We start from the raw sequence: 12,035 nt of genomic DNA, 5'->3' as shown, positions 1-12,035 counted from the left end.
TTTTTTTTTTTTTAATTTTTTTTTTAATGTTTTTTTTTTATTTATTTCTAGGAGAGAGAGAGAGACAGCGTGAGCAGGGGAGGGTCAGAGAGAGAGGGAGTCACAGACTGAAACAGGCTCCAGGCTCTGAGCTGGCAGTCAGCACAGAGCCCGACGCGGGGCTCGAACCCACGAACCGCGAGATCATGACCTAAGCGAAAGTCGGACGCTTAACCGACTAAGCCACCCAGGCGCCCCGCCATAGCTCCTTTCTTAGTCCTGGTGAGCTGATAAAGTCTATATTCACTCTAGGACTAAAATATGTATGTAGCTACCTTTTACCAAACATTTACTATTTGCCGGCTAAAATGCTTTACATTTACTGTCTAACTTAACGCATGTATGTTATCCAACTGACTACTAATTTTAACCCCAAGGGATGAGGTTATACTCCTGCGGGGGAAAACAGAGGCTTCGAGAGAGGGCTGACCTGCTCAAGCCCACACAGCTTGTAGGTGGCAGTCAGAATTTGAACCCAGGTCACAGCCCTGGCAGAGCTCAAGTGCTCCGCCACTCCACCAAGCAGAAGGAACATAAGACGTGGTATACAGGGCGCCAAGAGACACAGCCACTTTGCGTTCCATTCAGCACCCAGCACCTTGTTGGTGCTGAGCTCGGTGCTGAGGTTAGACCCTCCGCAGGCGGCGGAAGCCCAGCCCCCAGAGGCTCACAGTCAGAGGGTTGCAACTGACCAGAATTTAGAGCAGAGGAACCCAAGGGTTCTGCTGAGGACAGGAATGGCCTGCGGGGTCCCCAGGAGATGCAGTCAAGGAGGGCTTCCCAGGGAAGGTGTGACTTGCACTGGGGGTGCAGGCGGGAGGGGGAGTCTTGGGCGCTGTACGAGCCGGAGTTTGAGGTGGTGCCCCATGGGAAGCATTCCACGAAAGCTCAGCTCACAACTTGTCTGATCTCACAAGGCTGGCTATCATCAAGGACACCGTGGCGGCTGGGAGACAGCTGTTCTGAGCCTTTGCCCTGGAATTGCAAGAGGGAGAGAAATCAGGGGAGCCTGTTATGTGTTTGGAACTGTGGTGTGTGTTTTATGGGGGACCTTGTTATGCCGAGAGACACAGGGACTCCCTGGGACCACCAAAGCCGAATTAAGGGAGTCTTTATTACCGGCCGGGACCTCACAGAGTTAACACAGAACTTCCAATGGGCGCCCCGAGTCCAAGGACTTAGGGCTTTTTATAGCAGCAAGCAGGCAAGCAGTCAGTTCAGAAGCAGAATTGAGCGGTTATTGTAAAAAGGCTACAAAATTATAAAGAGAGCAGGCCTTATCCTGGTGTGTAGGAAAACTTTCCTTATTTTGAAGGGTCTTGGGGAGTTTCAAGGGAATAGCCATTATCTCAAGGACAAAGTATGCAAACTGTGTCACAAATAACCATTAATCGGGAACATTAACGCTTGTCTTATTTGTTTTTTCCTTGCGCCTGAGGATAGTTATGTAGCCCTTGAGTGCAGCCCAGAAGGTAAACTCTAGCTCAAAATGGAAGGATTGAGGCTAAATTCATGTGCAACAACCTGACGTTTTATAACTTAATAAAAAATTTTTTATGTTTATTTTTGAGACAGAGAGAGACAGAGTGTGAGCGGGGGAGGGGCAGAGAGAGAGAGGGAGACACAGTGCAAAGCAGGCTCCAGGCTCTGAGCTGTCAGCTCAGAGCCTGACGCGAGGCTCGAACCCAGGACCCAAACCCAGGAGCTATGAGATCATGACCTGAGCTGAAGTGGGGATGCTTCAGCAGAGTCACCCAGGCGCCCCTGAATTTTTGTAACTTTTGACCTTATTACAAAAGCCACCGGTTTGTTATATTTCTAGAAAATGTAAACATATGTATATGATAAAGCGAAAGGAGAAAAGTAAAATCACCCACAATTTTACTTTGCAGAGATCACCCCTGCAAATGTTTTGTGTACAATCTGAAGCTTATCTAGAAGCCCCCCTCACCGAGAGTCACTTCGTTAACGTAAGGGTGTGGGTTGAAAAGCCTAGGAATAACAAAAGAAGCCCCCTATTATCTCTCGGGAAGCTTCAAGGGTTTTGGAGCCCCGTGGCAAGAACCTGGACAGAGAGCAAATGTACATTTCTTATATCATCATGTCACTTCTGTCATTGCCAGTTACCTTATTCCATTACCGCGCTCACTGTAACGAAGCTGTAATTTAGGTAGTCGTATTATTATCGTGACTGTTCTCAATTTACAAGTGCAGAAACTGTCTCTGAGGGGTTACTGCTTGGGACACAGTGGGAGCAGGGTGGGGGGAGGGCCAGCCGGCTGGGGTGGAGGTGGGAGCCCAGGAAAGGAGGCGGGGATCCAGGGACCCGAAGGAGCCCCCTGGGGACCGGGATGAACCAGTCAGTTGCTCCAGACGAACCTCTGAGGGAAGCCCTTCTTCCTGCTCTGGGATGCTCTGGGGCCCAAGGGGCAGGACGCAGCCCTGTTAGCGACACAGATGCCAGTGTGGACATCTCTGAGTATATCAGCAGTCTGCTGGGGGCTTGGGCCTGGGGCCCTGGGCTCCCGTTACCCTCCGGAAGGAGTGAGGATTAGCTTTCTGGTCGGATGACAGACTGGCTTGTGGCATGCACAGAAATGTATCAACCCAAAAGCAATTTGAGAAGAGGAAAAAGTCCATCTGCGAGCAGTGAACCACCCACCCCGCCCCCACCGAAGCCAGACTCCCTTTGCTTGCTGAAAGCACGGAACATTTTTTGTGGGCTTTGGCTGGTCTCTGCATAAATGCAGAGATGGTTTCTCAGATGAGAAGCAGGAATCTTCGGCCGCTGCCCCATAGTCCTTTCTGGTACCAGCCTCCACGGTGGCTGGGGCACTTCCCATCTCCAGAAACGCCAGTGACCTGCTCTTAAGGACACTTGAAGAAGGGGTCCAAGTCCAGGCACCCTAGCCAGAGCCATCAGAATCTGTGCTCTTCTAAACCAAGGACAAAACAGTTACACATTTCCCTTGGCTGGGAGGAAAGAGCCAGAAAAAGTGCTCTCGAGAGGCATCTTGCTGGTCCATAAATGGGGTGGTTGGATGATTTCACCGGGCTTTCCATAGCTAACCTCTGTGACGTCTTCAGAACAAAGCTGGGCTGGCCCGAACTCAGAATAGTGAGGGTTGTTAACGCTCTGTTGCTGGACACCCACTGTGGGCCCGGCTCTGGGTTGGCAGCTTTCCGCACGTTTTCTCATTCAATCCTCAGAGCACCTCCATGAGGAAGGTGGTATTGGAGCTTGCTGTCTTGAAGATAAGAATGGTGAAGCACAGAGAGGTTAAGTCTTTCAGCCAAGGCCACCCAGCTAATGAGCGAAGGAGACAGGATTTGAACCCATACTGTCTGACTCCAGAGCACAAACTCTTAGCCGTTCTAGAGTGGTGGGAAGGAGTCTTGGGCTGAGAGTGGATCATTTGGAAAAGGTCAGTGTCCCACACCCTCCCTGAGTACTGCCCGCTGCTTCCTCCACCCCCGCAGACTGGGGCTCTTTCTTTGCTGAACGTCCGAGGCCCTGTTCTCACCCTGTCTTGCCACCATGACACCTCCGAGGGGTGAGAAGCTTGCGAACTCAAAGGGACATACCATCCGGAGGCCGTGCCCCCATTTTCTTTTCCTTTCATTTTTTAGAAAGGGGGTGGAGAGAGTGTGCACAAAAGCAGGGGAAGGTCAGAGGGAGAGAGAATCTCAAACAGGCCCCCTGCCCCGCAGAGAGCCTGATGCTGGGCTTGACCTCACGACCATGAGATGCTGACCTGAGCCGAAATCAGCGGTCGGACACTTAACCGACTGAGCCACGTGCCCGCATTTGAAACCATGCTTCAGGTACCCCGCGCCCAGGGCAGCCTGCCCAGGTCCATCTTCCCTATGCTGACCATGTCACGAAGTGCACGTCCTTAGGGATGTGGGGACAGACAGTGCGTGAGGTCCCTTGTATATGCTCCCTCCAGAGCTCTCATGTCCAGTCTAGTGGAAGTTTCTCAGGAAACTGTCTTAAAGAACCAGGAACTAAAGGGGTTTGCAAGGGAAGTTACTGGGGCAGGATGCATTATGATGCATTATGGCACGTTTATTTTTATTTATTTTTTCATTTTTTAATGTTTTATTTATTCTTGAGAGAGAGAAAGAGAGAGACAGCATGAGCAGGAGAGCGTCAGAGAGAGAGGGAGACACAGAATCTGAAGCAGGCTCCAGGCTCTGAGCTGTCAGCACAGAACCTAACGCGGGGCTCGAACCCATGAACCATGAGATCATGACGTGAGCTGAAGTCGGACCCTTAACCGGCTGAGCCACCAGGCGCCCCTCATTATGGCACGTTTAAAGTAAAACTTGTTCTCCTCTTACTCCCTGGAGGAGGAGCATTCGAGTCTGCTCTCACGGCCTGGCTGCATTCGCGCGGGCTTGATCCATGCCAGGGAAGGGCACATCTGCTTCCCACGCTGCTCATACCAGCGATATAGTTTGGTTCCACAAACCCTAACCAAGCCTGTGGTAAGCCAGCACCGTGCTGGGCACTGAGCACAGAGAGGAGCACCCCAACCTCACAGGAAGGACACCCATGAAAAAAGCCATCATTCAGCTAGCTGTCAAGATGGAGAAGCACACCACCAGGCACCTCGTTCGTGGGCTCAAGGAAGTCGTCCGTCAGGGTCCCCAAGGGCAGCCCGGGGGGCCAGGGGGTGGGTCAATGGCTGTCTCATCTTTCTCTAGAACCTCTGCTTCTTATCTGTATCCTAGCCGTACAGCCTCAAGAGAATAAAGGCTTGTGCTCAAGCTGAACTCTGTAACCGCTGGTCCAAGCCTTGTAGAACCAGGGACATATGCTTGTCTGAGGCTTGTTACTTTCCGCCTGTGCCTGAGTGGCAGGCAGGTGTGGTTACTATGTGTCTTTCCCGGCCACCTCCTGTGGCTTACTCAGTATGGACAAAGCAGCAAGCATCAGTGGAGCCTCGGGGGAGGTATGCACTTTTCTGTGGGACAAATGGTCCCTTCTCTATTGATTAGGCAGAAACATTCCTGGAAAACCTGAGTTCTTGAGTGTCTGAACGGGAGGAGGGCACAGGGGACTTTTGTAAGCATGGTGTTAGCATATGGAGCCCTTTGGCCACAAGTGGGATCTTGGGATGGAGGAGACAGCCAGCAGAGGGCAGCAGAGAAGCAGCCAGCAAAAGGCTTTGGGGTCCAGATTCTCCGAAATCAAGCCAGTTGTGAGCGCTTACTGGGGACGGGTTTTTTCTTTCTGTGTTTCTTCCGTTTTCCCTCTCTCTTTTCTTCCTTCTTCTCTCTCTCTCTCTCTCTCTCCCCTTCCTTCCTCCCTCCCTTCCTCCCTTCTTATCTGTCTTTTTTGGTAAAGCCAAATGTATTCTGTCGAAAGGGCATTCTGTTCTTTCTACTCTTTTGATGTTCAAATAACCTTCTCTTTTCTTCCTTCTTCTCTCTCTCTCTCTCTCTCCCCTTCCTTCCTCCCTCCCTTCCTCCCTTCTTATCTGTCTTTTTTGGTAAAGCCAAATGTATTCTGTCGAAAGGGCATTCTGTTCTTTCTACTCTTTTGATGTTCAAATAACCTTCTCTTTTCTTCCTTCTTCTCTCTCTCTCTCTCTCTCCCCTTCCTTCCTCCCTCCCTTCCTCCCTTCTTATCTGTCTTTTTTGGTAAAGCCAAATGTATTCTGTCGAAAGGGCATTCTGTTCTTTCTACTCTTTTGATGTTCAAATAACCTTTCTTTACTGATGGAGGCTTGCAACCTTTAACCGTAATTAACACACTTGATTAATTTCTCATTCCGTGTTAGACACTGGCCTAAAACTTTTGCCTATATGTTCTCATTTAATCCTCACAATTCCCCTTACGTGGTAGGCACTATTATGTTCCCTGTTTTATAGATAAGGAAACTGAAGCACAGCTAGATTAAGGAACGTGCCCACGGTCCCATAGCTAGAATGTGATGGAGCTGGTATTCGAACTCACAGAGCCTGAGCCACTACAAGCCATGGAAACGATGGGTGGGAGAGCTTAGCAACCTGGGGGTGCGGGGGAGTTCACACCCTCTAATGGGGCAACTAAGTCCCAATTGGTCTTGTCATGCGGGAATGTAAGCCCACAGCCCCTAAATCATCCTGAAATCCGGAGGGTTTTTTGTTTTTTTTTTTTAACATTTTTAAAATGTTTGTTTATTTTTTGAAGGAGAGAGAGAGACAGAGCACGGGCGGGGGTGGGGCAGAGAGAGAGGGAGACACCGACTCCGAAGCAGGCTCCAGGCTCTGAGCTGTCAGCACACTCGAGGCTCGAAACCAAAGACAGAGTGATTATGACCTGAGCCAAAGTCAGACGCTTAACCGACTGAGCCACCCAGGCGCCCTCTGAAATCTAGACTTTTACTGTGAGACGTATCCATTTTTACCTGTTGGCTGGCGGTGCACATATAAAAAAGTCTGAACCATGAAACACGCTGGTAATCTGCAGCACTATTTCGTGACCTGTGCTTGGACACTGGCATTAAGAAAGTTTTTGTAGGGGCACCTGGGTGGCTTAGTCGGTTAAGCGTCCGACTTTCGCTTAGGTCATGATCTCGCGGTTTGTGGGTTCTAGCCCCGCGTCTGGCTCTGTGCTGACTGCCAGCTCAGAGCCTGGAGCCTGTTTCAGTCTGTGACTCCCTCTCTCTCTGACCCTCCCCTGCTCACACTGTCTCTCTCTCTCCTAGAAATAAATAAAACATTAAAAAAAAAAAAAAAGTTAAAAAAAAAAGAAAGTTTTTGTAGTTGACTAAAAACTCAGCCCTCCTCCCTTAAAAACAGAAACCTACTGGTCTGGGACCCTCTTTGTGCACACAATGCTGGAAAGTTCCAGGGGCTCCGAGGCGGCGGCACAGGCAGGTGGACAGGAGAGCACTGGGCAGCAGTAGTGAGGAGCACGGGACTCACCGGCGATAAGAGCCTGTCTTGTGTCCTCGGCTGCTCTCACCCTCAGCGGATGTAGAGGAGCAGACGGTAGAATCTCCTCGTAATTAGGCTCTGAAATGTGCTGAGGTTTGGAAGCTCAGGAAGAGGTATGGTTTAACCATTTCCAACTTGCTAATAATCTGCCCGTATTTTACGCACGACCTTAAAAAATTCCACGGGTGAAAACACGCATGCTCTCCTTAAATCCTCTCTCCCAAGCCTTTTAATGTCCTTTCCGCCCCTTCTCCCCTCTGGAAAGAGCATGGGAAGTGCAGGCGGCCTGGGTCTTGCTCCCGCCACCAACCTTCAGGGTGCCTGTGTGCGGGCTACGGGACACCCCCACCATCAGGGGGTCAGAGCTGGCCCCGCTGACCTCGCAAGGCTGCTGCAAGGCAGGATGGAAACAACCACTGAAAACACGAACAGGCTGTCCACACAGGTGGCCTTCCAGACAGAGCTGATCCCTGTCTTCTGGCCGGCCACTGGGCTGCCCTGCCCTTTGGGTTTTTTTGTTTTTTGTTTTTCTGAGAGAGAGAGAGAGAGACAGCGTGAGCAGGGGAGGGTCAGAGAGAGTGGGGGACACAGAATCTGAAACAGCCTCCAGGCTCTGGGCTGTCAGCACAGAGCCTGACGTGGGGCTTGAACCCACGAACCGTGAGATCATGACCTGAGCCGATGTCTGATGCTCAACCGACTGAGCCACCCAGGCGCCCCTGCCCTGCCCGTTGACAAAGGTGTCACTTCTGTTTTCTCTTCCCTCGCGGTCAGGAGATGCGGCCCGGAGCCTGGCTGCCCGGGCTCTGCCTCTTGCTCCTGGCCAGGCCCGCCCGGCCCTGCCCCGAGGGGTGTGACTGCTTCATCCGGGAGGTGTTCTGCTCCGACGAGGGGCTGGCTGCCGTCCCTCGGGACATCCCGCCGCACGCCACAGACATCGTCTTCGTGGAGACCTCGTTCAGCACTCTGGCAGCCGGGGCCTTCAGCGGCAGCCCCAACCTGACCAAGGTGGTCTTCCTCAACACCCAGCTCTGCCACCTCGGGCCGGATGCCTTCGGGGGGCTGCCCAGGCTCCAGGACCTGGAGATCACCGGCAGCGCCCTCTCCAACCTCAGCGCCGACAGCTTCTCCAACCTGACCTCGCTGGGCAAGTTCACGCTCAACTTCAACATGCTGGAGGCTCTGCCCGAGGGCCTCTTCCACCAAACGGGCGCCCTGGATTCTCTCCAGCTGCAAGGCAACCGGCTCCAGAGCCTGCCCGCCCGGGTCTTCTGGCCCCTGAAACGCCTGAAGACCCTCAACCTGGCTCAGAACCAGCTGGCCCAGCTGCCCGAGGAGCTGTTCGAGGCCCTGGGCAGCCTGCAGAGCCTGAGACTGAGCAGCAACGCGCTGATCGGCCTGCCTCGGGGCCTGTTTGGCCACCTGGGCGGCCTGCGCGAGCTCTTCTTGGACGGCAACTCCATCTCGGAGCTGCCGCCTGCGGTGTTCGCGGGGCTCGGCCGCCTGGAGCAGCTGTGGCTGCAGCGCAACACCATCGGGCACCTGCCCCTCGCCGTCTTCTCCTCCCTGGGCAACCTGACCTTCCTGAACCTGCAGGGGAACGCGCTGCGGACGCTGCCCGCCGGCCTCTTCGCCCGCACGCCCGCCCTGGTCAGCCTGTCTCTGTCCTACAACCGGCTGGAGGCGGTCAGCGAGGGTGCCTTTGCCCAGCTCTCCGGCCTCGCTTCGCTCACGCTCTCGCACAACGCCATCACCCACCTCCCCGCCGGCGTCTTCCGAGACCTGCAAGGACTGGTCAAGCTCTACCTGGGCAGCAACAACCTGACGGCCTTGCACCCGGCCCTCTTCCAGAACCTGTCCAAGCTCGAGCTGCTCAGCCTGTCCAGGAACCTGCTGACCACGCTCCCCGAGGGCATCTTTGACAACAACTATAACCTGTTCAACCTGGCCCTGCACGGCAACCCCTGGCAGTGCGACTGCCACCTGGCCTACCTCTTCAACTGGCTGCACCAGTACACCGACCGGCTCTTCAATGTCCAGACCTACTGCGCCGGCCCCGCCTACCTGAAGGGCCAGGCGCTGCCCGCCCTGAAGGAGGAGCAGCTGGTGTGTCCCGTCGCCCGGGACCGCTTGGGCCTCCAGGCCCCGGGGCTGGAGGACAGGGAGCCCGGGGACAGCTGGGATCTGGTGGCGCAGGACAGGGCAGCCCGGAGCCGGTGCACCTTTAGTAACCCCGAGGGCACCGTGGTGCTCGCCTGTGACGAGGCCCGGTGTCGCTGGCTCAACGTCCACCTGTCCCCGAGGCAGGGGTCGGCCTCCCCGGGACTGACGTACAATGCCAGTCAGGAGTGGGACTTGAGATCGAGCTGCGGGTCCGTGAGGCTCACCGTGTCTATCGAGGCGTGGCCCGGGGCAGACTAGACACAGGCTCGCAGAGCCAGGTGCCCGCAGGGATGGCCCCCGGGGCCCGGCCCGGCAGGAAGTGGGGGGACTGGGGGAGCTGACGCTTTGCCTTTTCAGATGCAAGGGACGGAGCTACATCTCCAAGGTGGAGGAGGCCACCAGGCCAGCTCCACCACCCAGGGTCCCTCCACCTCGTCCGTGATTGCTACCCCGGCTCAGAGGCTGAGGCCGCCCCGGGCCCTCCCTAAGCTTTGCAAAGCAGCCGCTGAAGCCACACCACGGTCTGGAGAATAAAAGAACATTCTCCTTGGGGGGCTCGTGATCACCTAATAGCCGTCTCACTCTCCTCCTGCCCTGAGGCTCCCGGACCTCCGGTCCACACCCACAGCACGGAGGCTACCCTCCTCGGACAGCCAGTTCCAAGGCGGGATGTCCCTTTCCATCTCTCTCCCTGGAAATCTGCTTTTCATTGATGTCAAGAAAAACAAAGGAGGTGACAGAAGCAGAAGCCATTGGAAGGACTGGGGCCAAGGTGCGACTGTTTGGGGGGAGGATTGTGTCATGAGGGGCTCCGTGTGGCACTGTGACCAGGAGACACCGGGGTGGGCAGCCGCAAGCTGTGTGGCTCTCCCCACGCCAAGCTCGCCATCCAGCGGACGACGGAGCTGCTTCTTGAGGAAGCAGGGAGGAGGGGCATGAGCTGGGTGGCCCAGCATGGAGGCGCTTCCGCTCTTAGCTTTCTGATGGCACCTGACTCTGTGGGCCACTCGCTCACTGCCTCGCTCACCGCGGGGGTTCTCCGGCTTGCTCACGGCCCTGGCCACTCTTCAGCCTCGCAGCCACCTCTTCCTTGCTGGTGTCCCTTGGGGGCTCTGATGCCCAGCCTCTGGGGGGGGGGGCGTTGTCTCATGCATGTCCCTGGGGTCCCACGCACGATGACCCAAATGTCCATTGCGGGCTCCGGGCTTTCTGGCCCCGTGATGGGTTACCTGCCTGCTCTGCAGTCCCGTGTACAATCATTCAGCCACAAACCCGAGGAAAGCAAAGCCCGTCCCCAGTCCCTCCCGGCTTCCCATGGAGCAGACCCCCACGCCCGGGAGTGCGTGTGCTCTCCAGTCTCTGCTCCCCCTTGATCTCCGAGGCTTACCAGTCGATGAACGCTTATGAGTGCCGCTCTAGCCATTTCCCCCTCCCCCATTTCCAACCCCGGGAGCCTCTTTGTCTCCCTGGACCAGACCACAGGGCAGCCTCTTACCCGGCAGGCCTCTCCAGGAACTCACTCGAGGTCTGGTGGGAGAGATCAGACCAGGGTCCATGCGACTGGAGTGCCTCTCAGCTTTCTCTCCTGGGTGGCAGGGAGGACAGCGAAGCCGTTACCCAAGGGCAGGGACCGATTTGGGGGACAGGAAGAGCAAGAAGTCTGGTCCAGACAAGGAAGTGCAATTCCTCCTTCACATCCAGGGATGCCCTTTTGGAAAAACACGCTTCCTGGGATGTCCAGGTTGGTCAGTCAGTTAAGCGCCTGACTCTTCATTTCCACTCAGGTCATGATGTCCCAGTTGGTGAGTTCGAGCCCCGTGTCAGGCTCTGTGCTGACAGCTCAGAGCCTGGAGTCTGCTTCAGATTCTGGGTCTCCCTCTCTCTCTGCCTCTCCCCCTCAAAAATAAACAAACATTAAAAAAAAAAAAAAAACATGCTTCCTGGGGCACCTGGGTGGCTCAGTCAGTGAAGCATCCGACTGTAGATTTCAGCTCAGGTCATGATCGCACTGTTTTCAGGATCGAGCCCCACATTGGGCTCTGAACTGATGGTGCTGACCCCGCTTGGGATGCTCTCTCTCTCTCTCTCTCTCCCTCTATTGCTGCCCCTCTCCGGCTTCTGCTTTCTCTCTTTCAAAACAAATAAACTTAAAAAAAACTAAAAAAGACACACTTCCTGAGGCTCAGATCAAAATCACAATGGAAGATAGTTCAGCAGCTTTGCCAAAGGAACAGACTCTCAGCCAAATTCACCGGGTTCAGTTTCCAAAAGCATTTGGTTGCATAATCCCAATCGGTCCTCCGAGGCCGGGAAGCTGCCTCCCCAGAAAGGCCGAGGCCCTGAGTGTCCGAGAGCCCTGTAATGCCAGCCCCAGCCTGCTGGCATGGCCCCGCCCAGATGCCCGGCTGCGTTAGGCTGCTGGCTGCCATCAGGGGGCGATGCTCACTATCTGGGGAAAGCATTGCCTCACAGAGCTCATCCGGGTGCTTCATGAACCTCCATCCAATAAATGTGTGTCTGAGCTACATCCCAGGGTCCAAACAGTCATGCATCAACTGCCAGGGATAACGGAACAAAATAATCATGCAGACATTTCTCTTAATTATATTTTCCCCCAAACTAGAACTCTTTATTCAATTAAAATATAATCACTTCCGTCTGTGCTGAATGATGCTGGGGAGCGCGCACTGGCTGGCGGCCAGGGGCTGTGTAGTCTGGGCAAGCTGCTGGTTCCCCCTCTCAAACTGGCTAGAGGACCCCAGGAGGCACTGTGCCCTTTTGGGTAGGATTGCCAGATTGTGCAAATAAACAAATAAACCTGTACATGTTGCACAGGACATACTTATACTACAGAACTCCTGGTAGTTTATCTGAAGTGCAAGTTTTACTGGGTATCCAGTGTT

At 54.5% G+C, this 12,035-nt stretch overlaps 1 protein-coding gene across 2 annotated transcripts; it reads left to right on the top strand.

Annotated features, from left to right (window-relative positions):
* The first annotated feature begins 7,746 nt into the window (after positions 1–7,746).
* Positions 7,747–10,896, top strand: CPN2 (carboxypeptidase N subunit 2). Of its 2 annotated transcripts, XM_039230351.1 has the most exons (2): positions 7,747–9,371; positions 10,785–10,896. In XM_039230351.1, the coding sequence occupies exons 1-2, from the start codon at positions 7,747–7,749 to the stop codon at positions 10,888–10,890; spliced, it is 1,731 nt and encodes a 576-aa protein (XP_039086282.1). In that variant the 3' UTR covers positions 10,891–10,896. The 2 variants fall into 2 exon arrangements, with proteins under 2 accessions (XP_039086282.1, XP_039086284.1); XM_039230353.1 differs by lacking the exon at positions 10,785–10,896 and having other exon boundaries at positions 7,747–9,390.
* The last annotated feature ends 1,139 nt before the right edge of the window (positions 10,897–12,035 follow it).

The sequence above is a fragment of the Hyaena hyaena genome, unplaced genomic scaffold (assembly GCF_003009895.1).
Source record: "Hyaena hyaena isolate Hyena2069 unplaced genomic scaffold, ASM300989v1 scaffold_45, whole genome shotgun sequence".
Lineage (NCBI taxonomy): Eukaryota > Metazoa > Chordata > Mammalia > Carnivora > Hyaenidae > Hyaena > Hyaena hyaena.
The sequence above is the reverse complement of the archived record's forward strand: the minus strand, read 5'-3'. Positions and strand labels throughout refer to the sequence as shown.

What these genes read in the sequence shown, in the direction of transcription:
- CPN2 (XM_039230351.1), top strand. Translation starts at nt 7,747, where the DNA reads ATGCGGCCCGGAGCCTGGCTGCCCGGGCTCTGCCTCTTGCTCCTGGCC. An exon ending in CTCACCGTGTCTATCGAGGC is followed by an intron (nt 9,372 to 10,784) that starts GTGGCCCGGGGC and finishes GGACAGGAAGAG; the next exon opens with CAAGAAGTCTGGTCCAGACA.